Raw genomic sequence first — 27,286 nt, 5'->3', positions numbered from 1 at the left:
CACAATTTTCCTTTTTACAATTCTGCTGAAGCACTCTCACGAACACTCACAAGCACTCTCTCACATCTCATCTCTCTTATAAACACTCAAACCCTAAACTGAAGCATTGCAAACCTCACTGCATTTCAAATTCAATCAATCTATTTTACTAAGGTTTGCCCTAATTCCATTTCTTTATGTTTGAACTTTGTAAATTTCTGATTTGCATGTCCTTTAGGGTGAATTTGGGGGAATGGGTACTTTAGGTTTTGCATGTGGGAAACTTTAGGTTTTGCATGTGGGAAACTTTAGGTTTTGCATGTGGGTTTCGAATTACATGTATCCTAGAACGATTCTTTTCTTGATAGATCATTTTGTTCTGAAATAGATACCATGAGAACTTGGGTTTTGCCAAAATTTCACTGTAAACATTGCAGAACCCAAAAACCCGTAAAGTTCGCTAGCAACTCGCTAGGCGAACCAGTGGCGAGCATTCGCTGCAACTTCGCTAGGCGAAGCAGCAGCGAGCATGACAGTAGTTGGAATTCTGGTTTTGCTTTCTAATCTGTTTTGTGTTTGTGTTGCCTCCTCTCTATGTTTTGCAGATGGAATCCATATCCGGAACTTCGAAAAAGAGAAAGGGCGGGAACACTTCCCGTCCCGTACCAATACAATTCGACACCGACAAGTTTGTCGGGCCAAAGCAAGCCGCAAGATATATTGCTTTGGAAAAACGAAAGATTTTACCGAAAAAGAGATTCTTAATCAACCCTGAAGGCACGAACCGAACATTCGCCGGGTTGATCAACAGCAAAAAGTGGGATCGGTTAATATCCCCCCTAGAGCATTACGATATCGCAACAGTGCGTGAGTTCTATGCGAACGCACTGCCGGATGATGACGAGCCATTCACATGGACATCTAGAGTGTCCGGTCGTCCTGTTGCGTTCGATCGGGATGCAATTAACCGTGTCCTGGGTGAACCGCTCCAACTGGGAGCCGAGGAGAGAGACACCTACCACCAAGAATTAAGGCTTCACCGGGATACTGATGCAATTTCTGCTGCCCTGCTTTTGAGAGGGAAATCAGTTGAGCTGAACCCATCTGGGGTTCCCATGAGATACCATAGGGAGGACATGACTCCCTTGGCTCAACTGATCCTTTTGTTGGTTCTTACAAACATCACACCCAAGTCTCATACTTCTACAGTGCCGATCCCAGTGGCACACTTGGTACACAGCATCCTCACTAACGTCCAGATTGATGTGGCGAGGATTATTGCTTATGAGCTGAAGTCCGTGATTGAAAGCGGGCTAAAGTCGGGGGCACGAGTGAATTGTCCCCTGGCTTTCCCTTGCCTAATCATGAGTTTGTGCATGCAAGCGAGGGTGAGGCTACCCTCTAGGGGTCAAGTAAGGATCCCGCCACCCATTGATGACCGTTACATGGCCAAGTTTTGCAAACCAAAGAATGTACGAGGTAGTTCAGCTGCTGAGGTTACCGGGGCTTCTGATGGTCCTGGTACTTCTACTCTAGGATCCGATCCTTTCCAGCAGGCTGTCTGCAACTACAACTGGGACTGGATGACGGCAACTCAGCGTGCCATGCTCGATATGCATGATTCTATGGAGCTGTTACAGCTGCAGGCATGTGACCCCTCCGGTGATCACTCATTGATGACGCGTGAGTAGTTTCTGCAAAACGCTAGCTGGCCTGTGGACAGGCATGCCTGTGTTTGGAGAGGGGGCGAGTGCTGGTGCTTCTTCTGGTGCTGCTGATGGAGATGATGATGATGAGGCTACCGGTTCTGAGGCCGGTACTGATGAGGGTTATAAGTCCGTGGAGGGCTAAGTTATTTTATTTTTCATATTATGTTTTATTTCTATTGTATTTTCAGACTTGTGTATTTTGATTTTGGCTATGTACTTTTGGGGTGTTTTGTCCCCCATGAACAAATTTAAATTTTGAAGTAATGTTATTATTTATGTTTTAAATTTCTTCTGTTTTAATAAATTTTTGGTTGGTTGAGTGTCAAACCTTCTAGATTGGTTGCTCCTCAAAGAAGTATCCAATGAAGGTGCATCCGAGCTTGGATGGCAATGATAAAAATAAACAAGTGAATAATGCTAAGGTACATGGTTACCTCCGGCTAGAATTTTAGAATGCACTAAGAACTTTACTCTTTTTTGTAATTGAGTATTGTCTTTTTGCAACATAATTGAATGAATGTTTCATCTAGGACTTAAAACCACAAATTGTGAGGAAACCTCCATTTTACACTTAAATGCTGGATTCTAATAAGCTTTGTTGATTCATTTGATTCATGCTTTGTCTTTTATTATTGTGAATATGTGGAAGCAATTAGAAATGATCAAGGCACTTGTTTTCTATCGAGCACAACCAGTTCCAAATACAACTTACCTGTGAGCAGAGAGAGTATTCGTTAACCCCTTTGAGCTTAAACAATTGAATCTTAGCTTGAAATAAAGCGAGATTTCAAAAATCTTTTTCTTGAAACCCGGAAAATTTTGATAATTGTTCTTTTGCCGTAAAAAGTCAAGAGCATTCACTTAGGGTGAGTAAGAAATAAGTTGGGGAGAACGAAAATGAGAATCGGTAAGTGCCACAACTCTTGAAAAACCGAGCAAGCATAAAAAAAAAAAAAAAATATATATATATATATATATATATATATATATATATATATATATATATATATATATATAATATAGAAAAGAGAAACATCTGTTTTGTAAATATGATGTGAAAGAAAAGAAAAAAAATAGAGAAAATAAAAATGAATGCTTGCTTGGAAGAAAAATAGTGAAAAACAAAAATTGAGTTGTGAAATAAGAGTTGTGAAGGTTTCAAATGAGAAATAAATGGAACGAAGTTGAGATGTGTGAATAATGTACAGTGAATGTCTCTTTTGCATCGGCAATTTCGTTTTCAATGGCCTTAGAAATGACCCTTGTTTGTTAACCTAACCAAGCTTCAACTGAAAAGCCCTTAGTGATCTTCGTGCTTCCACATTACCATTTATAATTGTTAGACATTGTATGAATTGGATTGATTTCTTCATTGTTTGTTGGAGAGTGAGATTATTCCCGCGGTTGCAAACGCGTAATTTCTTCAATCCTTATTCGAAGAGGAGAGATAGGGTGATTCATTCAAGATAATATTGTTGTAGATAGATACATATTTCGCATTGCTACTAAGTCTTAGTTCTTGTATATTATTTTATTCTAACCGTTGGAAATTTGTATCTGCTGATTCGCTTGTGTTTGAGCCGTTTTATCCGATTTCGGAGAAACCTTTTTCTTAATGCAAATCCTCTTGTCCTTCAAGAGGCATACTTTGCTTGAGGACAAGCAAGAATCTAGTTGTGGAGAGTTGTTAGATACCATAAAGTGCTTATTTGAGCTATCAAATATGGGCATCTTTCACTCCGTTTCCTTGCTAAAGTGTTCGAAACAACCTTTGTTTTTGATGAATTGCAATACAATGATAAACGATCTTGGTACCTTTGATTTGTGTGTTATTGTGCAGGAATTAGGCATGAAATAATAGAAAATGAAGCCACAAGAAAGTTGGCAAAGGGACCAAAGAAAAGATGCATTCATCAGCTTGCTCGCTAGGCGAGGGCTATGGCGAATGGCTCGCTAGGCGAGCGCCCAGCGAGAACCCAGCGAAAAGCTCCAGTATTTTACAGTGGCAAACATCAACAAACTCGCTAGGCGAGCTGCCAGCGAGGTGTGTAGCGAGCACGTCCAGATTTGGTGAAAAGCGCAGCCAGCACTCACTCGCTAGGCGAGCCATTAGCGAGCTCCCAGCGAGCATTCCAGTAGCAAAACCTCTCAAGCTCGCTGGAGCGAAGGTTGAAGCATGGGCTTCGCCTAGCGAAGGTTTTGTTCGCCTAGCGAACATGCCAGTCTGGAAAAGGTTATTTCTCTGGGCGCAGGTGCCTCAGGTGCCTATTTAGGGGCTCGCTAGGCGAGCCATTCTACTCGCCTAGCGAGCATGACAGCTCAGTAGCAGCTCTATAAGTAGCAAGGGCTACTTTTTGGAGCCATACTTTTTGCACCTCCATACTTTTGTACTTTTTAGATATTTTCCAGCATTGCTCTTGGGATCTTTTGTGACCTAGAAATCATTTCTCTTCATCTCTTAACAATCTTTCACAAAAAGAAGATGGATTCCCATCCAATCTCGATTATTCGACTCGGATGTTGATCAACCTTCTTCCGAAACTTGTTGACTAAGCTACCATGAAAATGAGTAGCTAAGTCCTTCATTTTGTCAAGGTTAGATGTAGATGATCATTAGCTTTGTGTGTAAATGGGATGATCTTCATTTGTAAACTCTTTAATGGTGAATATATGGTGAAAACTTTGTTCTTATTCAAAACTCTTTGTGTTGGTTTATGATCGAGAGATGTTTACCAACTCTTAACCTAGGTTTTCATCCAATCTTGTTTATTAGCTAGAGATAGTAATGAATGATTTTGTTCACCATAAGGTTGAACCAAAAAGTTGTCATTTTGATAGATTGTGTTAGAGATAAACAATGGATCAAAATGGGAAAACTCACAATGTGTGTTAGAGATAAACACATTGGGAGGACTTTGTGAAATAGTTTATCATCTAGAGGAGTTTATAAGTTTTGTTGATCGAACATATACATGCAAAGTGATCGTCGAACCCTAACTTTGGCAATATTTCTCAAATATTAAAACCAAAACTTTTACCGCATTTTATTACACTTTTATGCAAGATACCGTGACAAATACCAAAACCCCATTGTTACCTTAAGCTAAGAATTAAAACAACTGTCGAAAGGCGGTGATATCTCACAATCCCTGTGGAGACGATAACAAAAACCCGACACTTAAAATTACATTCAACAATAACATATACTTTTTTTATTGATTTATCTATAATATATATATTTTATTCTTAAATATTTTATTTATTATTTAGAGTTCGCTTGGCCGACTCTATGGAATTTTCTATTTCGGACAAAAAATTACACAACAGCTTATTGTAAAAATAATAGTTTTGTTAATTTTTATTTTCCCTTATTTCCCTCTTTCCTTTTCCCTTGTCATATTTCACTTTCCCTCCCTTTATTTTCACAAAACCAAAACACCGATTCGTGAATCCCTCTTTGATATCCCTAATCTCTTTCACTCTTTGATAACCCTAATATCTTTCCCCCAATCTCTCTCCTTTTTCCGTTAATCACTTTTTCTCCCTAATTCGTGAACCGATTCATGAATCCATTGAAGAATCCCTAATTCCTTAATTCGAAATCCCTCGTTAAAGGGTTTCCAAATCATCAAAGGTAATGCCTCTGTTTTGAAGAATCCGTTTTCATCTCAAGTCATTTTCATGGAGTTCTGGTTCATGTGTATGAGATAGTCATATGTTTTAAGTTTTTTAAATGTACGTTTTCAAGAACTCTCGACTTTGTGGATGCAGGAAACAACTTTTATTTGCAAGTTTATTATTGTTTCCAAATATGTTTAAAGTCTCCTTTAAGTTTGAAACTACAAAAATCGAATTATTTGCTAATGGGTTTTCTGAATGTAGGTTTTCAAGAATGCTCATCTTACTTAGTGGAGGCAGTAAGCAGTTGTTGAATACAAGTTAATTTGGAATTAAAGCACTATATCATCCGGGATTTTGCAAAGACAACTATTTCTTAAGGTTAGTCATCCCTATGTTAATTTGGAACCAAACTGAACAGTTAGTAATCGATACAAAAATGTTTTTTTCATATTGATTTGTTAATGTTGCTGCTGAAAAACAATATAGTAAAACCCATGATAAGTGAGATTATTGTGTTTTATGTGTAGAGCTCCTACTGTTGAAACAACAACATTGTTACTTACTACATATTTTTCTCTCATGGCTGTCACAAATTTTCAGCTTATTAGGGTTAAAATATTTGATTGCGATTACGTGATAGTGTTTTTGGGTTATAATTTATTTTGAAGGAAATGTTTTTTCTGGACTCAAATTTAGTTACTGTTTGCATCAGTAGTGAAATTTTATTTTCTCTTTAATACAATTTTGTCTAAATTTTTGGATTTTTATATAATGTGAAATCTAGTGTAAACCAAACAACTTATAAGGATTAGGATTAGTGTTGTTCTTCTGTCTTGAAAAATCATATACACCTCATGTTCTCAACTATGGTTGAATCTTTCAATATTTTGCAGGCTAGTTCCTGCCATAGAAGTTGCAGGTGCAATTAATTATGCGATACGCAAACAATTTTATAAACATATACATCATTGGCTGCACTCGATCCTGATACGAAAGCTGATTGGTTTAAGTTGTTTGGAGTAGGTATTTATTGACTTTTTTCACTTAAGTTGATCAAATTATATTTAAAAAAGTAACTAATTGGTTATTAAATATTAATTATGTGATTTTAATCATTTTTAGGAGAAGGTTTCGTGGGATCCTTTCGATCATGCATTTGTCTATATCGCATTTGAAAAAAAAAGGAAGAAAACGATTAAACGACATGTTGGGGAAGGCGAGGAGAAAAGGGACTCGACCTTCATGGATTGGTGATGATGCTTGGGTTAAACTTCAAACTTATTGGAAAAAGACCGAGTTTTTGGTTGTGTCTTCTCAAAACAAGACATATCGAGCTTCCGCAAGAGGGGGAGTTATCCACACCACATGCCGTAAGGCTCATATTGATGTTGCCCTTCAACTTATAAGTAATAAAATCCTAACAAATTATTATTATTATGAAGATTCTTTATATCTCGATAATTTTACTCGTATTCTGTATTGATTATTGGATTATTTGATTATTTGTAGTCACGTGAACTTCAAAGGGATCTGCGTCCCGATGAGTTATTTTTAAAAACACACAAGAGGAAAAATAGTGAATGGGTTGACAGTCGTGCTGCATCTACTTACGTAAGTTCTCGTAAATGTTACTGCATCAATATTTGCATCCACGGGTAACTGTGATATCACAAAGTATAAGTACATAGATTAGTCATAAGTAATTCGTTAAATAATACATGGTAATGATTTAATATTAGTGCTCATGATAGAAATGTATGTTAATAGGTAAATAGCACAATTATAAAAGAATTGAAATATTCAGAATGATATAAACATTCTTGAAACATATTATTTTCCTGAAGATATTGTCTAATTTTTTGAATGATGTTTATGCCTTTAATTATTTTAAATGTGTAGAAGTTGTATAGAAATAGCTTAGGGGAATTCTTCCCATTTATGAATGAAAATTTGTATCATTTCCTAAGTTGTATGTATTTTAAGAAGGCTAAATATGGTAAAATGCATGCCCTACTATACAGTACATTGTCTTTTATGTTGGTGTAAGCCCTAGAGGCCAATACATTTTGGTACTTGTATCGAATAATAAAAGGCATTCTCTTTATTATGGTTGATTAATAAAGTCCCTGGAATAGATAGTCCGTTTAATGTATTAAGTGTGACTTAATCATGAGAACACATTAAACATAAGGACACTATTCCTAAAGTATCCGTAGTCGAGCTTTAGTGTGAAGTGGGATAACATTAAAGCATTAAGACTATTTTGTTTGTAGACTGATGATCACATCTCATGGATCATGGATAAAGAGTTATCAAGTCTTAAACATAGGTATGAATATTAGGAGTAATATTTATACCGGATTGACCCGCTATAAGAATACTATATAGAAAGTTATGCAAGGTGTCATAAGTTATTCTCATGGTGATAATAGTGTATTCCACTCTTCGACCTGAAACCACTATGGATCCTAGATGTAGAGTCGAGTGCTTTATTGCTGATCCAACGTTCTCCGTAACTGGATAACCATAAAGACAGTTGATGGGTACTCCACAAAGCATGCTGAGGGACATGAGTGACCTAGATGGAATTTGCCCATCCTGCATAACAGGATAAATGTCTATGGGCCCAATATTGAACTGGACAAGGATGACACGGTCTATGCCTTGTGTTCAATATAGACATAAGGGCAAAAGGGTAATTATACACATAAGTATTATCACAGAAGGAATTGTCAGATCACATGACATTTTCGTGTCTTGGGTAGCAGTGATGTGTTGCTAGATACCTCTCACTGTTTATTATGTTAAATGCGTCATTTAATATAATTGCCAACGTCACGAAAACCTACAGGGTCACACACAAAGGACGGATTGATGAGAGGTAGAGTAACTAAGGAATACCGTAAGGTACGGTGCCCTTAAGTGGATTATAGAACATCGTAAGGTACGGTGTACTTGAGTAGAATACGAAATATGGTAAGGTACCATAGGCTTAAGTGATTTTGGGCATATTATAAGATATGGGCCAAAATACACTTAAGTGGGCTTTTAGCTTGAAGCCCACACAAGTGGTTCTATAAATAGAACCCTTGTGCAGAAGCACAAAGTGCGGTTGCATTCTTTTCATTTTCACTCTCTCTCTCTCTCTCTCTCACTCAAAGCCTTCATTCGTACCAGCTAGCACTGAGATTGAAGGAACCCGTTCGTGTGGACTGAGTAGAGACGTTGTCATCGTTCAACGTTCGTGATCGTTTCGTGGATCTGCATCAAAGGTTTTGATCGTCACAAGAGATCTGCACCAAAGGTTTCGATCATCACAAGAGGTAAATATTCTATCACTGATCATGACCATTCGTAAGGATCTCTAAAGGAGAAATTTTTTAATATCCGCTGCGCTTTGGACCGCAATTCTCCTTCAGTGGTATCAGAGCCACTTACGAAACCATGACTCGGATAGTTGTTTATTTTCTGTATTAATATGATTAAAAGACAGAATGAATCAATTAATTAAACGGGCAATTAAATTTGGCATCATGAGTGTATGAGTTGGATGATTGATGTTGACTATGCTTCGGAATCCGACATTAGTATGGTGAAGCAGCGATACATCGATCGTCCATAGGTTACGCAATTGAGACCGATCAACTTATATATGATATAAGTAATCCTAATGCAAAGTACGGTATATGTGATATATTGTTTCTGTTTCATTCATTCGAACACTAAATGATTGTTTTCCTTTGAGCGATCAATGGTCATTTGCTTCGGAATCCGACATTAGTATCGTGAAGCAATGACATGTTGATCAATCATACTGAATCAACAATCGAGGTGTGTTTGACGGTCTGAAATTGGCGCATTAGGGTTGGCGACGGCGCAAGGGTTGTGCCGTCAAGGAGTTGTGAATTTAGGGTTTTTGGAACACGTGTGTTGACTGTTTCAAAGTTTGTTATTTTGGCCGCGTGAAGCTCGTGTGACGAACGTAACAAGCGTAACAAACTGGATGCGTGACGGTCGTAACGTACCCTGTGACGGTCGTCACACTCACATGACCTGTGACAGTCGTAACAATGCATGTGACGGTCGTCACACTCGCGGGGTTCTGTTTTGTGACTACGCAAGGGTTGTGTTGATTCAAAAACAATGTCCATTACAAAATGAATTGTTCATTAAAGGAATTAATTTGGTTAACTCTACGTAGTGTGATCGGTCGCCGAAATTTAATTTGGTTTTAATTAATTAAAGGAATTAAAATTAATAATAATAATGTGTTTGTTATTATTGTCTTGTGGTGATCAGTTATGGCCTTAGTCTATCCTTTATTTTATTTTGGATTTTTAAATACGACCTGCGTGTCGTGCCTCTCCTTTTGATCTCTTAATGTAACTTCTTTTCTTCTGTAATGTAATGATATGAAGAAAGAGAAGAATTCAATATCAAAGGAGAATAATGATATGAAGAAAGAGAAGAATTCAAGATCAAAGGAGGACAACCTTGAAGATCTTGCTTGGAGAAGCTTAGAGAAGAACTCAATACTAAAGGAGGACAACCTAGAAGATCTTGCTTGGAGAAGCTTAGATCGTTATTAGGTTAGCTTAGGTTCTCTCATTGGCTTGGGAGAACAATTGCGCTAGGGGCCATAACTGTTTCATTGTGTATGTATGTTGATGCATGTGAATGTATGTTGATGCATGTGAGAGACGAGTTATATGATAAACAAGCCGGTGAGATCATAACAATTGTAATTCCCTCAAACTAAAATATTAAGTTTATGCTTTCCAAGTTTTAGCACTCATCAAGACTAGTATCGAATAATGTAGGTTTCGCCAAAGCGAGGTGCATGTTCTATATTGGTAAGGTGCGATGGGATAATTGTAATATCCAACTGTTAAAACAATTGGTCAAACTTAACTAAACAAATTATAATAATATTATATGTGTTTGCTTTCCAAGTTTTAGCACTCATCAAGACTGGTATCGGATATGTAGGTTTCGCCTACGCGAGGTGCATGTTTTGTATTAGTTAAGGTGCGATGGGATAATTGTAATATCCAACTGCTAAAACGATGAGTCAAACTTGATTATAATTTTCTTATATATGTTTAGAAGCAAGAGTTGGGAATAATCCATATGATGGATTGGAATAAGGAGTTATTCACCCAACTAAAATTTTCGAGAGTTGTATGAGATACAACTGGAAGGAGTTCCTACCTAAATAACCTAGTTTTGTGTAATCCGCCTACGCGGACTTAGAACGAAGTGAAATATGGATCTCGACCCACTAGAAAATCTTCCAACGGGATTTTCCGAATCAAATGATGAGGGTCATTTGTTTTGAGTAAAATAGTGGGAGCATATTTGATTAAAGGCCTAATTAAATATGTCAATGATACTTATATTTTCTTAATCCTTATGTAGATAACCATGACAGTAAACACCTCTAACAACATCTTGCGATCAATCCTTGACAAGGAAAAATTGTCTGGGACAAATTTTCTGGATTGGCACCGAAACCTGAGGATTGTCCTCAAACATGATAAAAAGCTGTATGTCTTGGAGACACCTGTTCCTGAAGAGGAACCTCCTAGTTCTGCATCTAAGGCAGAAAGAGATGCTTATAAGAAGCATGTCGATGATGCCAATGAAACTGCTTGTCTCATGTTGGCTACGATGAACTCAGAATTGCAAAAGCAACATGAGAACATGTCAGCATTCGATATGATCGAACACCTGAAGTTGCTCTATCAAGAGCAAGCAAGGCATGAGAGGTTTGAAGTTTCAAAAGCCCTTTTTCAAAGCAAGTTAGCTGAGGGAGCCCCTGTAAGTCCCCATGTACTCAAGATGATTGGGTATGTGGAAAACCTTGAGAGATTGGGTTTTCCCCTCGAAAAGGAACTTGCAACTGATTTGATCTTGCAATCGTTGCCAGATAGTTTCAGTCAATTTGTCCTAAATTTCAATATGAATGATATGGACAAATCTCTTCCTGAACTGCTCGCCATGTTAAGAACTGCCGAGCAGAATCTGAAGTCAAAAGGGAAGTCCATTCTGATGATCAGAAAGAGACAGAACAAAAGGCCCACTAAGCATGGTGATAAAGGGAAGAGCAAGGAAGTTGCCAAACCCAAACCCACCGTTGATGCTTTGAAGCCTAATGGAGGCATAGCAAAAGAAGGCACCTGCTTCCATTGCGGTAAGACCGGACACTGGAAGAGAAACTGCCCAAAGTACCTGGAAGATAAGAAGAATGGAGTAGAGACTTCAACTTCAGGTATTTTTGTTATTAATTCATCTACTTCTGCATCATGGGTATTAGATACTGGATGCGGTTCTCACACTTGTACAAATATGCAGGGGCTGAAAGGGAGTAGAGATTTGGCAAAAGGTGAAGTTGACCTACGAGTTGGCAATGGAGCAAAGGTTGCTACTTTAGCCGTAGGATCTTATTAACTTTACCTAGTGGTTTTATAATTCAGTTAAAGAACTGTTATTATGTATCTGCAATCAGCGGGAATATTATTTCCATTTCTTGTTTGGACAAGTTTGGTTTTTCATTTATAATAAAGAACAATTGTTGCTCAATTTATTTGAATGATATATTCTATGCTACTGCACAAGTGAGCAATGGACTATATGTCCTTGATCTCATAATGCCAACTTATAACATTAATACTAAAAGGATGAAACCTAATGAGTTAAATCCATGATGAGTCACGTTGATCTTCCAAACTCCATTTGCGGACATGCACTATTGACAACAGCTTACACACTTAACCATGTTCCATCCAAAAGGTTAATAAGACACCATATGAGATATGGAGTGGTAAGAGACCACATATGTCTTACATAAAGATTTGGGGTTGCGAGGTTTATGTGAAACGACAAATTTCAACTAAGCTTGAGCCCAAATCTGACAAATGCTTATTTGTGGGGTATCCTAGAGAAACAAAAGGGTATTACTTCTACAATCCTTCTGAGGGCAAAGTGTTTGTCGCTCGAACTGGAGTTTTCCTAGAAAAGGATTTTATTTCCAAAGGAACCAGTGGGAGGAAAGTAGAGCTTGAAGAAATTCAAGAATCACAAAGCATCGACACACCTATGGAGGAATTGGAGCAGGAAACACAAGTAGTTGTGTAAGAGCAACCTGCTCAAGTAGAACAAGACCGGCGTAGGTCAGGAAGGATACGTCACCTACCTGAGATATATGGATATCTGATCAAGGTGATGTATTACTCATGGATCAAGATGAGCTTGTGACCTACTCATGGAATCTTCGTTTTGATGAAACAGTAAAACAATATGGATTTATCAAGAACGAAGATGAGCCTTGTGTCTACAAGAAGGTTAGTGGGAGCATGATCGTATTCCTGGTATTATATATAGATGACATATTACTTATTGGAAACGATATCCCTACCCTGCAACAAGCAAAGTCTTGGGTGGGGAAATGCTTATCTATGAAGGACCTGGGTGAAGCAGCCTATATATTAGGAATCAGAATCTATAGAGATAGATCATAAAATACTTGGCCTAAGTCAGAGTACATAGACAAGGTGCTGAGACGCTTTAATATGAATGATTCCAATGGTTATGTGTTTTGCTGAAATGGTGGCACTGTGAGTTTGAAAATTTCAAAGCAAGATACAGTTGCTGACTCTACAACCGAGGCCGAGTATATTGCTGCCTCAAATGCAGAAAAGGGAGTTGTTTGGATCAAAAAGTTCATTAGTGAACTTGGCATAGTCCCTAGCATTGTGGATCCCATTGGTCTCTATTATGATAACAATGGTGCTATCGCACAAGCTAAGGAGCCTAGATCTCACCGACGATCCAAACACACACTCAGGCGTTATCATCTCATTCGAGAGATAATAGATAAAGGAGATGTGAAAATATGTAAAGTACCTACACTTGACAATATAGTTGACCCACTGACAAAGCCTCTTGCGCAGCAGAAGCATGATGGCCATACTAGATCAATGGGCATACGGGGTATGCCTGATTGGCTCTAGTGCTAGTGGGAGATTGTTGGTGTAAGCCCTAGAGGCCAATACATTTTGGTACTTGTATCGAATAATAAAAGGCATTCTCTTTATTATGGTTGATTAATAAAGTCCCTGGAATAGATAGTCCGTTTAATGTATTAAGTGTGACTTAATCATGAGAACACATTAAACATAAGGACACTATTCCTAAAGTATCCGTAGTCGAGCTTTAGTGTGAAGTGGGATAACATTAAAGCATTAAGACTATTTTGTTTGTAGACTGATGATCACATCTCATGGATCATGGATAAAGAGTTATCAAGTCTTAAACATAGGTATGAATATTAGGAGTAATATTTATACCGGATTGACCCGCTATAAGAATACTATATAGAAAGTTATGCAAGGTGTCATAAGTTATTCTCATGGTGATAATAGTGTATTCCACTCTTCGACCTGAAACCACTATGGATCCTAGATGTAGAGTCGAGTGCTTTATTGCTGATCCAACGTTGTCCGTAACTGGATAACCATAAAGACAGTTGATGGGTACTCCACAAAGCATGCTGAGGGACATGAGTGACCTAGATGGAATTTGCCCATCCTGCATAACAGGATAATTGTCTATGGGCCCAATATTGAACTGGACAAGGATGACACGGTTTATGCCTTGTGTTCAATATAGACATAAGGGCAAAAGGGTAATTATACACATAAGTATTATCACAGAAGGAATTGTCAGATCACATGACATTTTCGTGTCTTGGGTAGCAGTGATGTGTTGCTAGATACCTCTCACTGTTTATTATGTTAAATGCGTCATTTAATATAATTGCCAACGTCACGAAAACCTACAGGGTCACACACAAAGGACGGATTGATGAGAGATAGAGTAACTAAGGAATACCGTAAGGTACGGTGCCCTTAAGTGGATTATAGAACATCGTAAGGTACGGTGTACTTGAGTAGAATACGAAATATGGTAAGGTACCATGGGCTTAAGTGATTTTGGGCATATTATAAGATATGGGCCAAAATACACTTAAGTGGGCTTTTAGCTTGAAGCCCACACAAGTGGTTCTATAAATAGAACCCTTGTGCAGAAGCACAAAGTGCGGTTGCATTCTTTTCGTTTTCACTTTCTCTCTCTCTCTCTCACTCAAAGCCTTCATTTGTACCAGCTAGCACTGAGATTGAAGGAACCCGTTCGTGTGGACTGAGTAGAGACGTTGTCATCGTTCAACGTTCGTGATCGTTTCGTGGATCTGCATCAAAGGTTTTGATCGTCACAAGAGATCTGCACCAAAGGTTTCGATCATCACAAGAGGTAAATATTCTATCACTGATCATGACCATTCGTAAGGATCTCTAAAGGTGAAATTTTTTAATTTCCGCTGCGCTTTGGACCGCAATTCTCCTTCATTTTACACTTCACAGAGCAATGCTATACACATGCATGTTTTGCTTGCTTAATAATCTGCACTCACAAGTTTTATTTTTTAGAATGGTAATTAATGCTTCATGACTAGTTTACTTGCAAAATACATATAAAAAATAGTAGCATTGAGTAATTAAATATGTAGTATATGAATGATTAAATCTTATGTAAACTCATCATATTTAATGGTTGTTAAAATTATACCAATGATGGTTGTATTTTACAGTTGCTTGTGTTATCTTGCTATTAAGGATTCCTTACCCTTCATGGGTTATACATCTTAATATCTTTAACATGTTAGGTACTAGTTGAAATGTTAACTTTTATTATGCTTGAAACATGCTTTATCATGATAGCTACTAGTTCAAATGTAAACATGCTTGAAATATGCTTTAACATGTTAGATACTTTTTCTATTCTACAGAAGACTTTTAAAGAGAAATTTGATGCAGAACTTCAGCCAACTGAAGAAGGGAATGGAGAGGTTGTTCAAGTGTTAGATGGAGAGCGTGTAAGTCAGCTATGGACAGAGGTTGTTGGGGGCCATAACCGTGGTCGGGTTTATGGCACTGCAGATTTAGCTATTAATCTAAAACATGGATCAAAATGTTTTACCCAACAATCTCAAACTCTTCAACACTCTATGTTTGGGATTTCATTAGAAGCTGACAGAGCAGCTAGACTTAGAGTTGAACAAATTGTCGAGGCAACAACGACCTGATTACAAGAGACTAATGAAGTTATGCGAGCTGCTACCGAGGCTGCAAAAGCTGCTACCGATACTGCACAAAGGATGGACAGGGAGATGAATGCTTGGAAGGAATTTATGATGAAGAAATTTGACACTTCAACTCTTGGATCACATTCTCATCATTATGATGACGATTTGAATGATCAGTCATTAGATGAAGATTGATCTTGTACTTTTAGTAGAACGAATTAATCTCGGATGTGACTACTTTTTGAGTATGTTTTTTGAAAGTGACATAAATGAAACGATTATATGGCACGAACTTCAGCAATATCCTAAACATTTTAAAAGGTGTGACATGTCATTTTTCTCTTTTTTTCTTTTACTTTGTTTTTCGAGGTTAACGTGGTTAGAACTTTGGTAGTTTCTTTCACGAATGTTTGAGATTGTTTCCAAATGTTTTACCATAAATATAATATTGTTCGGTTGAGGGAGTGGATTGAACAAATTTGTTTGAGTAAGGTTGATTTTCTTTGAAGTTGAAGTCATGTTGCTGTTGACTTTTCCTGATTGACTTTAACTTTAGAGTCGGCTTGACAGATGCTAAAAGGTTTCATTGACGTTCCTTGGTTGACTATAGAGTCGGCTCGACCGACGCTATTGGCTTCCATTGACTTTCCTTAGTTGACTATAGAGTCGGCCAGATCGACGCTACTAGAAAATGTTGACGTTTCTTTCTGTAGACTATAGAGTCGGCACCTCGACTCTAAACATATTTATTGACCTTTTTTTGTTGACTTTAGAGTCGGTGTATGCAAGGCTAAATATAACTATTGACTTTTCTATGTTGACTTTAGGGTCGGTGACACCGACGCTATAATTTTTTTCTTGAGTTTTATAAGTCGACCTTAATGTCAGTCGATCAACTCTAAGAGAAAATGTTGACTTTTGTTTGTTGACTTTAGAGTCGGACAGCGCAACGCTAAGCATAATTGTTGACTTTTCATGGTTTTGAAACAATATAGCATCGGATCATTTAGTGTCATCTTAGCCTCGGTTTAGCTGAGGCTACGTAGCCTCGGTGTATCTCTAGCCAACGTTACCCAGTAGCTTCGCAACTTTTATCCAAGGCCCGACACCGACGCTAAACCGACGCTAAACACATATTAGTGTCTGTTATTTCACCTTTAGCGTCTTCAAATGGCCGATGCTAATAACTGTTTTTCTAGTGGTGTATGTGTCCTTCTTTTCAATCAAACTTTCTTTTAATGATGACATATCCCTTATATATAAATAAATTAAGCAGATAATAAGTAACATAAACAAACATTCTCTTACGAAAACACACTAACCCTAGATTTATAGGAGGATCCCATTAAGTACAATAGAGGTGAGAGGTGCCTAATACCTTCTCCTTGCTTAGCCGACTTCCGAATCTTAGTCCCTCTCCTTAACTTATAAGTTTTATCATTATTTCCCCGTTCCTTAGGAACGAATAAAGGATGATATTGACTCTGTAAATTTTCCAGTTGCGACATAAGTATATATATTTTTTTGGATAAAACTTGTCGCCTTCTAACCTACATTGTTTCTCGAAAAGTGAATTTAATACCTATTATTTTCGAAGCATGAGTGAACAAGCATCGATTAGTTACACACATGCATATTTCCCTGCATGGATCAAGCAACAATTATCATACATTGTTGCACCAAGTCCTGAAACAATCCATTTGAGAAGTTTTTCTGAAGGCCCTCATCACCATGCAAATGAATGACACACATATTTTATAAACAAATATAAATTTCACACTCAAACATGAACAAAAGGGAAGAAACTAATAAACAATGGTGTAAACGTAAAAGGAGTTATAGAGGGCGATGACGACGACTTCTATGGTGTTATCACAAATATTTATGACTTGGTATATAATTATATGGACTCGGAAAATAAAGTTGTATTGTTTTATTATGACTGGTATGATACATCTTCCAAAGGAACAAAAATAGACAACAAAAATATAACTCAGTTGTGGTTCGAATGAATACAAAGTATAAAGAGTATGACCCTTTCATAATGACACATAATGTAGGCAAGTTTATTACGTGCCTTATCCTTAAATTCTACCACATAAACGAGGATGGTGTGTTGTAATCAAGTCCAATCCAATGGGTAATATAGAAACTGAAAAATGTAATGGAAGAGGTTGCATAGCAAGATGATGATATTTCACTAGTTAATGGGGTAACTAAAATTGAGGAGATTACAAGGTTGCATGGTACTACTGTAGTTAAGGGTCAACAAAAGTTGCCTAAACTATCTTGTTGTCAATAAATCATGTGGAAGAATAGAACAAAGAGTCGGGAAAGTCTGAAGACAATGATATCATATCTGGTGAAGACAATGAAGATTACAATGGTGCATAATTTTAATGAGAAAGCTTGTTTCAACAAATCTTGTGTAATATTGTATTTCTCGAATTAATATATATTACTTTTGTAGATTAGATTTATTTATTGTTTTATGTTTTTCTTTCAAAATAAAAAAAAATGCCACCCCGACCGGAGGACAAGGATAAGGGTAAAATGACTCACCGCATAAAGGTCATTATAGAAGAGGTTCCTGATTCATCTTTGTATATTCTTATGCTACTTTCGAGTCAGGGGGCTCGTCCGCCTATGCATTCTACTCCACCTCCTATTCATCCTACCCCACTTTTGACTAGTCCATCCATATCTGAATCTTTCATTGGATTACTACTAACCACGCCTTACTTTTCTACATTCCCGCCATATTCGCATCAACTTTTATTAGTCCTGCCTCCTGGATATACACCTTTTATGAAGTCAGGTGGACCTAGCACCCCGCATCCCACATCTTTGCATATGTCTTCCATGCAGCCGGGTGGATTTAGCTTTCCACATTCCGTAGATGTACCTATGCAATATATGGAGGCAAGTGAATCTAGTCTGCCATATTCATCACCCATGCATGATGCACACGAGGAGTAGCATGATCTGTATGATCAGGATGATACCGGTTCTCATGAGGAGCGAGGGAGGGCACCCATGAGGGAAGATGTGCCACAACTAAGTTATAAGAAGGTTAATGACAAATTTATCATTGAGCCCGAGGGAGGGCTGTAAGTGTTTATGTTTTATATTATATTTTTAATTTAAGTTGTGTTTTTAATTAATACTAATTCAAAATTTTGCTATTTAGCTTTGTATCGTCACATCCTGCAGCAACAAGTATATAAAAGTTATTAAAGAAAAATATAAAAAAAATTGACCGACTTAAGGAACACTTTTCGGAAGATGATAAGGAAGATTGGTTTAAGTTCTTTCAAGTATAATTAACTATTCATTTAAATAATTATTATTTTAATTACCTTTATATTTATTAAAATATTTTTAAATATAGTTTATTTAATATTTTTTTGAATTCATACAACAATGTAGGAAAAATGTACTTGGGACATTAGAGATCATTACGAAATTAATGAATTTTTTTACTCGAGATGTGATGTCTACCTTTTTGACACACTTGGGGTTGCTATAATAACTTGGATTAGAAAATGATCACGTTCCTGTTGGATATGTGGAGATATACTTCAAGAGCTTATTGTTTATTGAAGTTCGGATAACTTTAAGCAAATATCTGGAGAAAAAAAACATAAAGCATCTAAAGTTGGCGGCTGCAACTACGCATCATGAAGTATTGATGTTGTTGAGGTTAGCCCGAAGGATTGTAAATTTATTTATTTTTTAATTAAATTTTTATTTAGATTTTAGATTAATTAAATATAATTATTATTTTTAATTATGTTTTCATTTAATTAGCGTGAGAAATCCCCACTTATCTATTAGAGAATCCTGGATTGCATGCACCGCCACCGGGATATCCTACTTTCTAGTGTATCATGCAAGACTTACTATAGTGTATTAGACGGGAAGAAGAAAAATGGGAGAGTGTATGGTGTTGAATCATTGACCATGAAAAATGAGGTTAGATTTGCGAAGGGTAAAACCTTTGACAAATTAACGATGTAATAAATCCTCACAAATATTTATTTTGTGATGAGTTTTTGCATTTGTGAGAGGTTTAACCCTCACAAAAGAGTCTTATAGTGTTATTTTTATATTAATTTGTTAATTAATATGTAGGAATGTAGTATAATTAAAAAGGTGTAGTCATTTATCCTATTAGTTACAATATTGAGATTTGAGACACTCTTTAAGTAAATGATGATTGATAAGTATAGTAGTATAAAAATTTATAAATAATATAATGTATGCATTGGGTTGACCGAAATTTAGAGTTGAATCTAAAGTCATGGTCATGCATGGTTGCTTCCACCATATTTCTTGCCAACTACCTCGTGTTTCTCTTAGTCTAATGCCATCCACCCATATGCATCTATCTACCAACCCAAAAACAAAGAAAACCAAAACCCTAGATTGCCACGTTACAAAATCTTAACTGTTCATTAGTAAGTGATGATCAAACGGCCATAATTAATATTCAACAAACCACTTTTCTTTTTTTCTACTTGTGCAACTTGTCTTTCCTCACCTACCAAACTCACATATCACACCAACACACATGCAATGCACAATATTATTACAAAATATTATATTTCAAAGTCTATATAAAGCTTAACCACTCTTCCTTCACATCTCAGGAAACTCATAACTCTTTCATTTTCTTTCATAATCATTTGAGTTTCCATTCTCTTGAAATTCTTGCAACCCTCTCTCAACAAAGAAACATTAGTGTCTTTTAGTATCAATTAAAATGGAAACAGTAGCAGCAGCCATAACAAAAAACAACGGTTACGAGTCATTTTGCGTGACAAATGCTAAGAATAATAACATGAAAGTTAACAGTGCTGATCCTTTGAATTGGGGTGTTGCCGCCGAGGCAATGAAAGGGAGTCACTTGGATGAGGTGAAGCGTATGGTGGAGGAGTACAGGAAGCCGGTGGTCCGCCTTGGTGGCGAGACACTGACGATTTCTCAGGTGGCTGCCATTGCCGCACATGATCATGGTGTTAAGGTGGAGTTGTCAGAATCTGCTAGGGCTGGCGTTAAGGCGAGCAGTGACTGGGTGATGGAGAGTATGAACAAAGGCACAGACAGTTACGGTGTTACTACCGGTTTTGGCGCCACCTCTCACCGGAGAACCAAACAAGGTGGTGCTTTGCAGAAAGAACTCATCAGGTAATGTATACTTTTTTTCTTTCTTTCTTAATTTGCATATAAGTAACTCCTTATAGATAAATTATTCATGGATTTATTATTAAAGCCAACTATTTTTAATTATTTAGCCACAAATAAAAATTCTTTGCATGTATATAAATTAAATCCATTCAATATATATATTTTCTAAAAAATTTCCTTATTGTTATGAGTACATTAAATATTTGATAATTTTTTTGTTGTTTTGGTACAGCTATTTGAAACTTTTTTAATTAGTTAATAAATATTAAAGTGTTTTTTTTTCAACGCAGTACTCAAAAATAAAAACAAGCGGTAGGGTATTCTAACCACTACTGATAAATACATAAAGTTGCGTTTTATTTTGTGGAATGTTATGAATTTTTTAATGTTTACTTAAAGCTTCAACGTAACTATTAAGTAACATTTTTTTATGAGTAACATTTGTTAAGTTACATTTTTTAGTTTATTCAATAAAAAAACTTTTTTGTAGTGTATGGGTAACAAAAAAATATATTTTAAATTTTTTTTTAATACTTACTCTACTTAATTTTTGATTTCAGGTTTTTGAATGCTGGAATATTTGGAAATGGAACTGAGTCAAACCATACACTACCACACACAGCAACAAGAGCTGCTATGCTTGTGAGAATCAACACACTTCTCCAAGGTTATTCAGGAATTAGATTTGAAATCTTGGAAGCTATTACCAAACTCATTAACAACAACATCACCCCATGTTTACCGCTTCGTGGTACAATCACAGCTTCTGGAGATTTAGTCCCTCTTTCTTACATTGCTGGTTTATTAACCGGAAGACCAAATTCCAAAGCTCATGGACCGTCTGGAGAAATACTTAATGCTACAGAAGCTTTTCAGTCAGCTGGAATCAATGATGGTTTCTTTGAATTGCAACCAAAAGAAGGTCTTGCACTTGTTAACGGAACTGCTGTTGGTTCCGGTTTAGCTTCTATTGTTCTATTTGAAGCTAACATCCTGGCTGTCTTGTCTGAAGTCCTATCCGCTATTTTTGCTGAAGTTATGCAAGGGAAACCTGAATTTACTGATCATTTGACACATAAATTGAAGCACCATCCTGGTCAAATTGAGGCTGCTGCTATTATGGAACACATTTTGGATGGAAGTGCTTATGTCAAAGCAGCTAAGAAGTTGCATGAGATGGATCCTTTGCAGAAGCCAAAACAAGATAGATATGCCCTTAGAACTTCACCACAATGGCTTGGTCCTTTAATTGAGGTGATTAGATTCTCTACCAAGTCAATTGAGCGAGAGATCAACTCTGTTAATGATAATCCCTTGATTGATGTTTCAAGAAACAAGGCTTTGCATGGTGGAAATTTTCAAGGAACGCCTATTGGTGTATCCATGGATAATACACGTTTGGCTCTTGCGTCAATTGGTAAACTCTTGTTTGCTCAATTCTCTGAACTCGTCAATGATTTTTACAACAACGGGTTGCCTTCGAATCTCTCAGCTAGTAGAAATCCCAGCTTGGATTATGGTTTCAAAGGATCGGAAATTGCCATGGCTTCTTATTGTTCTGAGTTACAATATCTTGCGAATCCTGTAACAACTCATGTTCAAAGTGCTGAGCAACACAACCAAGATGTGAACTCTTTGGGTTTGATTTCTTCTAGGAAAACATATGAAGCCATTGAGATCCTTCAACTCATGTCTTCCACATTCTTGATTGCACTTTGCCAAGCAGTTGACTTAAGACATTTGGAGGAGAATTTGAAAAATTCAGTTAAGAACATTGTAAGCCAAGTTGCTAAAAGGACCCTTACAACAGGTGTGAATGGAGAACTTCATCCTTCAAGGTTTTGTGAAAAGGACTTGTTGAGAGTGGTTGATAGGGAGCATGTGTTTGCCTATATTGATGATCCTTGTAGTGCTACATATCCATTGATGCAAAAATTGAGGCAGGTGTTAGTGGATCATGCATTAGTAAATGGTGAGTCTGAGAAGAATTTGAACACATCAATCTTCCAAAAGATTGCAACATTTGAGGATGAGTTAAAGACCCTATTGCCAAAAGAGGTAGAAAGTACTAGGGTTGCATATGAGAGTGGAAATCCAACAGTTCCAAACAAGATAAATGGATGCAGATCTTATCCACTTTATAGGTTTGTGAGACAAGAGTTGGGAACTGGTTTGCTAACAGGAGAAAAGGTCATTTCACCAGGTGAGGAGTGTGATAAGTTGTTCACAGCTATATGTCAAGGAAAGATCATTGATCCTCTTCTTCAATGCTTGGGAGACTGGAACGGTGCTCCTCTTCCAATTTGTTAACTTTAGGTTATTTTAAGAAAATTTATTTGTATCTATATATGCATGTATTGCAATAATAACTAGGTTTGTCATGCTTTTAACAATTAATATGGAAATCTCCATTTCAATTTCTTTTAATGGCAATGTGAAACTTGTAATTTACTTTTATAATAGAACTTCATTTGTTTGACATGGCTTTTAATAAGACAATGCAACAATATGATATATCTCATATTTATGATGTAAATAGGTAGAGGTTAATTAATCAAGTAATTTTAATTTTTATTTCGAGTTTATTTTGGTCCCGTAACTTAAACAATGTTCATATTGATCTCTTAACTATTCAAAATGTTTCATGTTAGATCTTTTTTCATCTAATTATTAATAAATTTAGTGATCGATTTCTGAATTTTTCCATCATTAGTTAAACGAAAATGACTAACATAATATATTTTAAATAATTTGGAATTAATATAAATATTTTAAATTAATAAATAAAAATAAAAGATTCATATAATATATGATATCAAAGAATATTAAATCTAAATATAAACAAGTGTTCAATGGTGGAGAAAAGGTCATTTGAAATAAATTAAGTGATGATATTATTAGATTTAGTAGTATAGAAACTAAAATAGTGAAGGAAAATAACAGACTAAAAGTTCATTTATGTTTTTAATTTTTAAAATAGTTTAAAAAATGGTTGGTTTATTGTAAGAAAAAATTGTATTTTATATATTATTTTATAGTTGAAAGATTTATCATGGATGAAATAGTTGCAACTTTTCAGAAAGGGACATGATTTTAATTATTATTATTATTATTCAAACCTTATTTAATATAACAAATCATTGTAACTTTTAGGGATATATTTGCGAAGGACTCCTGGGTTATAAGACCATGCCGTCAGTAAGGGGTGGCATCCTCCAACATCCATAATAGAGATATTCTTTCCTTAGACACTCTTCAGTCATCTAGTAACGGGGAAACATGAGAAATGACACGTCCGAGTTAGAAATAATTCAGAGTTAAGAGATTAAACCACATCTTTCTATAAAAATTATGATTCAACGGTCGACTATCATGATTAGGTGGGAAGTTGTCATTCTCGAGGAACCCTAAATGTAAGTCCATCAACCTCTATAAATATCTCATCCCGAGAATGAGAAAGGACAATTCGAAATACATACGAGACACCTAAAAGATACAGAGCTTCTCACCTCACGTGAACTTGCTCTCTCCACACAAAAATCACCTAAGAATAGGATTTCTCACTATCGTGAGCTTACCCTAAAGCCATTGAAAATCCTTAAAGTCTCTGGCCACCCCTATAAACATAGGCAGGTCAGACATATGTACCTTTTAGAAAGGACACTCGCGCCCACCATGGACCCTAGTAAAATTAACTTGAGCCACACATTTCATTAATACCACCATTTTCACTACCTTTACCTAGAAATAGCCACACACAAAATACAGGCTTCGTAGTTTACATCATTACTAGAGGTTTCATTGGCAGAGGAAGTTTCAGCTCCTCCCAAAGGAAATACGGTAAACAGATGCCGACTGCGAACGTAATATCCAAAGTCAAATGGAGAAAACTAGGGGCCAACATCAGATTCTCCAGCAGCGACTCCATCGAAATCCATCCTCAAGATAATGACCTTATAGTTATCACTATGAAACTCGATAAATATGATATCAAAAGAGTCTTGATAGACCTAGGAAGTTCAACTCACATCATATTCTAGAAAACCTCATAGAAGCTTCGGCTTGATCCTAGAAACACTAAGTCATTCCAAGGTTCACTAGTAGGTTTGCCATGCAAACAAATGCAAGTAAGGGGTCACATAGCCCTAGAAAAGACACGTGGAGTTGATCAGATTCCAAGGAGATTAGAGTTGATTACCTCATAGTGGATGCCTTGTCGTCGTATAACGTCATCACTGGAAGACCTTCATTAACTTGTTAGGGGAGATCATATCCATCCAACACTTGGTTCTGAAATATCAGATGCTCAGTGGACGAATTAGGACACTAGGAAAGTGCCCAAGAATGTCACTAGAGTAGCCTGGAAATGAGGAAAGAGGATGTCATCCATTAGGTTACCTTATTTTCTGTAGCATATGACACAGACACCGCAAGCTAGGACCCCAAACTGGGTATGGAAAACTAGAGACTCACGCCCACAGAGTATTTGAACCAGGTTCATATAGGTCCTTCAGCTCACCAAGTAACAAAGACATACACCTCGCTTTCGGAAGAAGAATAACACGGACTAGGGTTGGTCAAAATTGAACCATCCCAATAGAAAACCGTAAACCAACTCGAATCAAACTGAAAACTGCAAAAAACCGCATTTGGTTCGGATGTGTTTGAGCAATTTTATAACAAAACTGTACGATTCAGTTTGGTTTGCGGTTTGTATTTTGAAAACCAAATCAAACCATATTATTTTACAACCCAAACTTCACCTAACCCACATCCAACAAACACTAAACTTATTATGCCTTAGCCTTACAATTACATATGATTTTTTCTTCCTTACACTTAAGGTTTTAGTTTTAGCCTTCTGAAATCTCTCCTAGAAGTATCATGCCTTCTTCGCTAGGTACATATCATCTCTTCTCCTCTAATTTCTTCTATATTATATTCTTTCATTTTCATCTCCTCATTTTTATGCTACTTTTCTCTCTTCTAATTTCGTTTTTATTGCACCTTTTCTTCTCTAATCTCTCATCTCTTCTGTTCTTTCTTTTTCATCTTTACTAATCTCTTATCTCCTTTATTTTTTTTCATTATAATGTTTTTTATATTGTATTTGATATTGTTTTATTCTATTTTTTTATGTTTATTATTCCATTTTTGTCTAATCTAATTTTTATATATTGAATTTGTCATACCCTAAATTTTGTCCTTTTTTGAGTTGCATTCATTCACATGGCATTTGCATCATTTGCATATCATGACATGCATTTCTTTAGGCATAATTCCAAAAACGCCAACCAAAATAAAATTTAGGTTTTGCATACAGACCGGTTGAATCAATTTCTTAACCGCGCGCAAAATCAGAGAACTGTGTTTTAGGTACGTAACTGTCTGTTTTATAGATTTACATTACGTGTAGTTTAGTTTGGTGTGCTCATTCAATTTTTTCATGTTTTTACGCTTTCACATTTTTTATCAGTTTCAACCTTTTCATCTGGGCATTTTTAACTACAATATTTGGTCTGTCACTTTTTGTTTTACTGAAATTTTTTGCGCGTAGATTATTTTAGTGTATTCGTTTCATGTTCAATTTTTATTCATTTTTTTAATCAAATTAATTATAAAAATAAATAAGAATAAAAATATAACTAGTGTGATTTTATTTGTTTTTGTTAAAAAATATTTTTGATTCAATAAGACTCATTATGATCACTTAATAATGTCCAAGGGTATTTTGGGGATAAAATAATTATGAAACCCTAATTTGATAGTATATATTCTAACTATTAGTAATGTGAAAAGGGGGGTGTCGTACCATAACTCATCAATTCACCTCTCATCTCAATTCTTCTATCAGAAAAATAAAAAGGTAATAAAAAGATGGAAAAAAAACAAAAATAGAAGGAATGAGTCTTCCTTTTCTTTGAATCTCTTCGTCTGCCTCCTTCTATTTCATAACATACACAACCACCTCCCATTTCCAGCTCACTCCCTCACCGTCTATCATCCTCTCAAAAACCACATTCTCCACTCAAATTCAGTTCAGGTTCCCTCCTCATCGTCCTTCTCACACAACAAAACTCACAACCACCATAAACCGCCTCTTTCCTCTTCTTCCAACGAATTTTTCGTATCCACCTAACTTCAATTTCTTCCACCACCTCAACACACCTCCAAACGCCCACACAAACATCCTTCAAATCACTCAGGCAAAAATCCTTCCACCAACATGCATCCTTATTCTTCCACCAAGTCGACACACCAACCAACATTGGCGCCTTTCTCCGAAGAACTCACTATCACCACCGCAAATCAAACATTACTCAAAGCTTCTTCCATCGTGCAACAACCTCAACACAAATTGTACCAATACTTCACATCACCTTTCTCCGCTTTCTTCTTCACCATAATAAAATGTTTCCCACCACCCATCAACAACAACAAATCAGCCAACTACCTCCAGCCACCAACCTTCATCAAACATGATTTTCCATTGTTTCTCCTTCTCTAGTTTGCCGATGACAACTTCAATCAAGTCACTGCTCATGACAAACTGGCCACCATCACATGATGTGTTAGTTCTATGTTTTTATAATTGGCAGTTTTTTTTTTAAAACTTGTATCACAACAAGATGTTGAGCAAGAT

The 27,286-nt window shown here is 36.4% G+C and overlaps 1 protein-coding gene across 1 annotated transcript; it reads left to right on the top strand.

Moving 5' to 3' along the window:
- Nucleotides 1-20,086: 20,086 nt before the first annotated feature.
- Nucleotides 20,087-23,122, top strand: LOC127125806 (phenylalanine ammonia-lyase 1-like). The gene is made up of 2 exons (XM_051054631.1): nucleotides 20,087-20,643; nucleotides 21,204-23,122. The coding sequence occupies exons 1-2, from the start codon at nucleotides 20,219-20,221 to the stop codon at nucleotides 22,951-22,953; spliced, it is 2,175 nt and encodes a 724-aa protein (XP_050910588.1). The 5' UTR covers nucleotides 20,087-20,218; the 3' UTR covers nucleotides 22,954-23,122.
- Nucleotides 23,123-27,286: the final 4,164 nt, after the last annotated feature.

The sequence above is a fragment of the Lathyrus oleraceus genome, chromosome 3 (assembly GCF_024323335.1).
Source record: "Lathyrus oleraceus cultivar Zhongwan6 chromosome 3, CAAS_Psat_ZW6_1.0, whole genome shotgun sequence".
NCBI lineage: Eukaryota > Viridiplantae > Streptophyta > Magnoliopsida > Fabales > Fabaceae > Lathyrus > Lathyrus oleraceus.
Note: the sequence above shows the minus strand (reverse complement) of the source record. Positions and strands in the feature narration are given on the sequence as shown.

Bases quoted from the DNA above. Each gene is read 5' to 3' on its own strand.
- LOC127125806 (XM_051054631.1), top strand. From the start codon at position 20,219: ATGGAAACAGTAGCAGCAGCCATAACAAAAAACAACGGTTACGAGTCA. The intron at 20,644-21,203 runs GTAATGTATACT...TTTTGATTTCAG, and splicing joins TTGCAGAAAGAACTCATCAG to GTTTTTGAATGCTGGAATAT.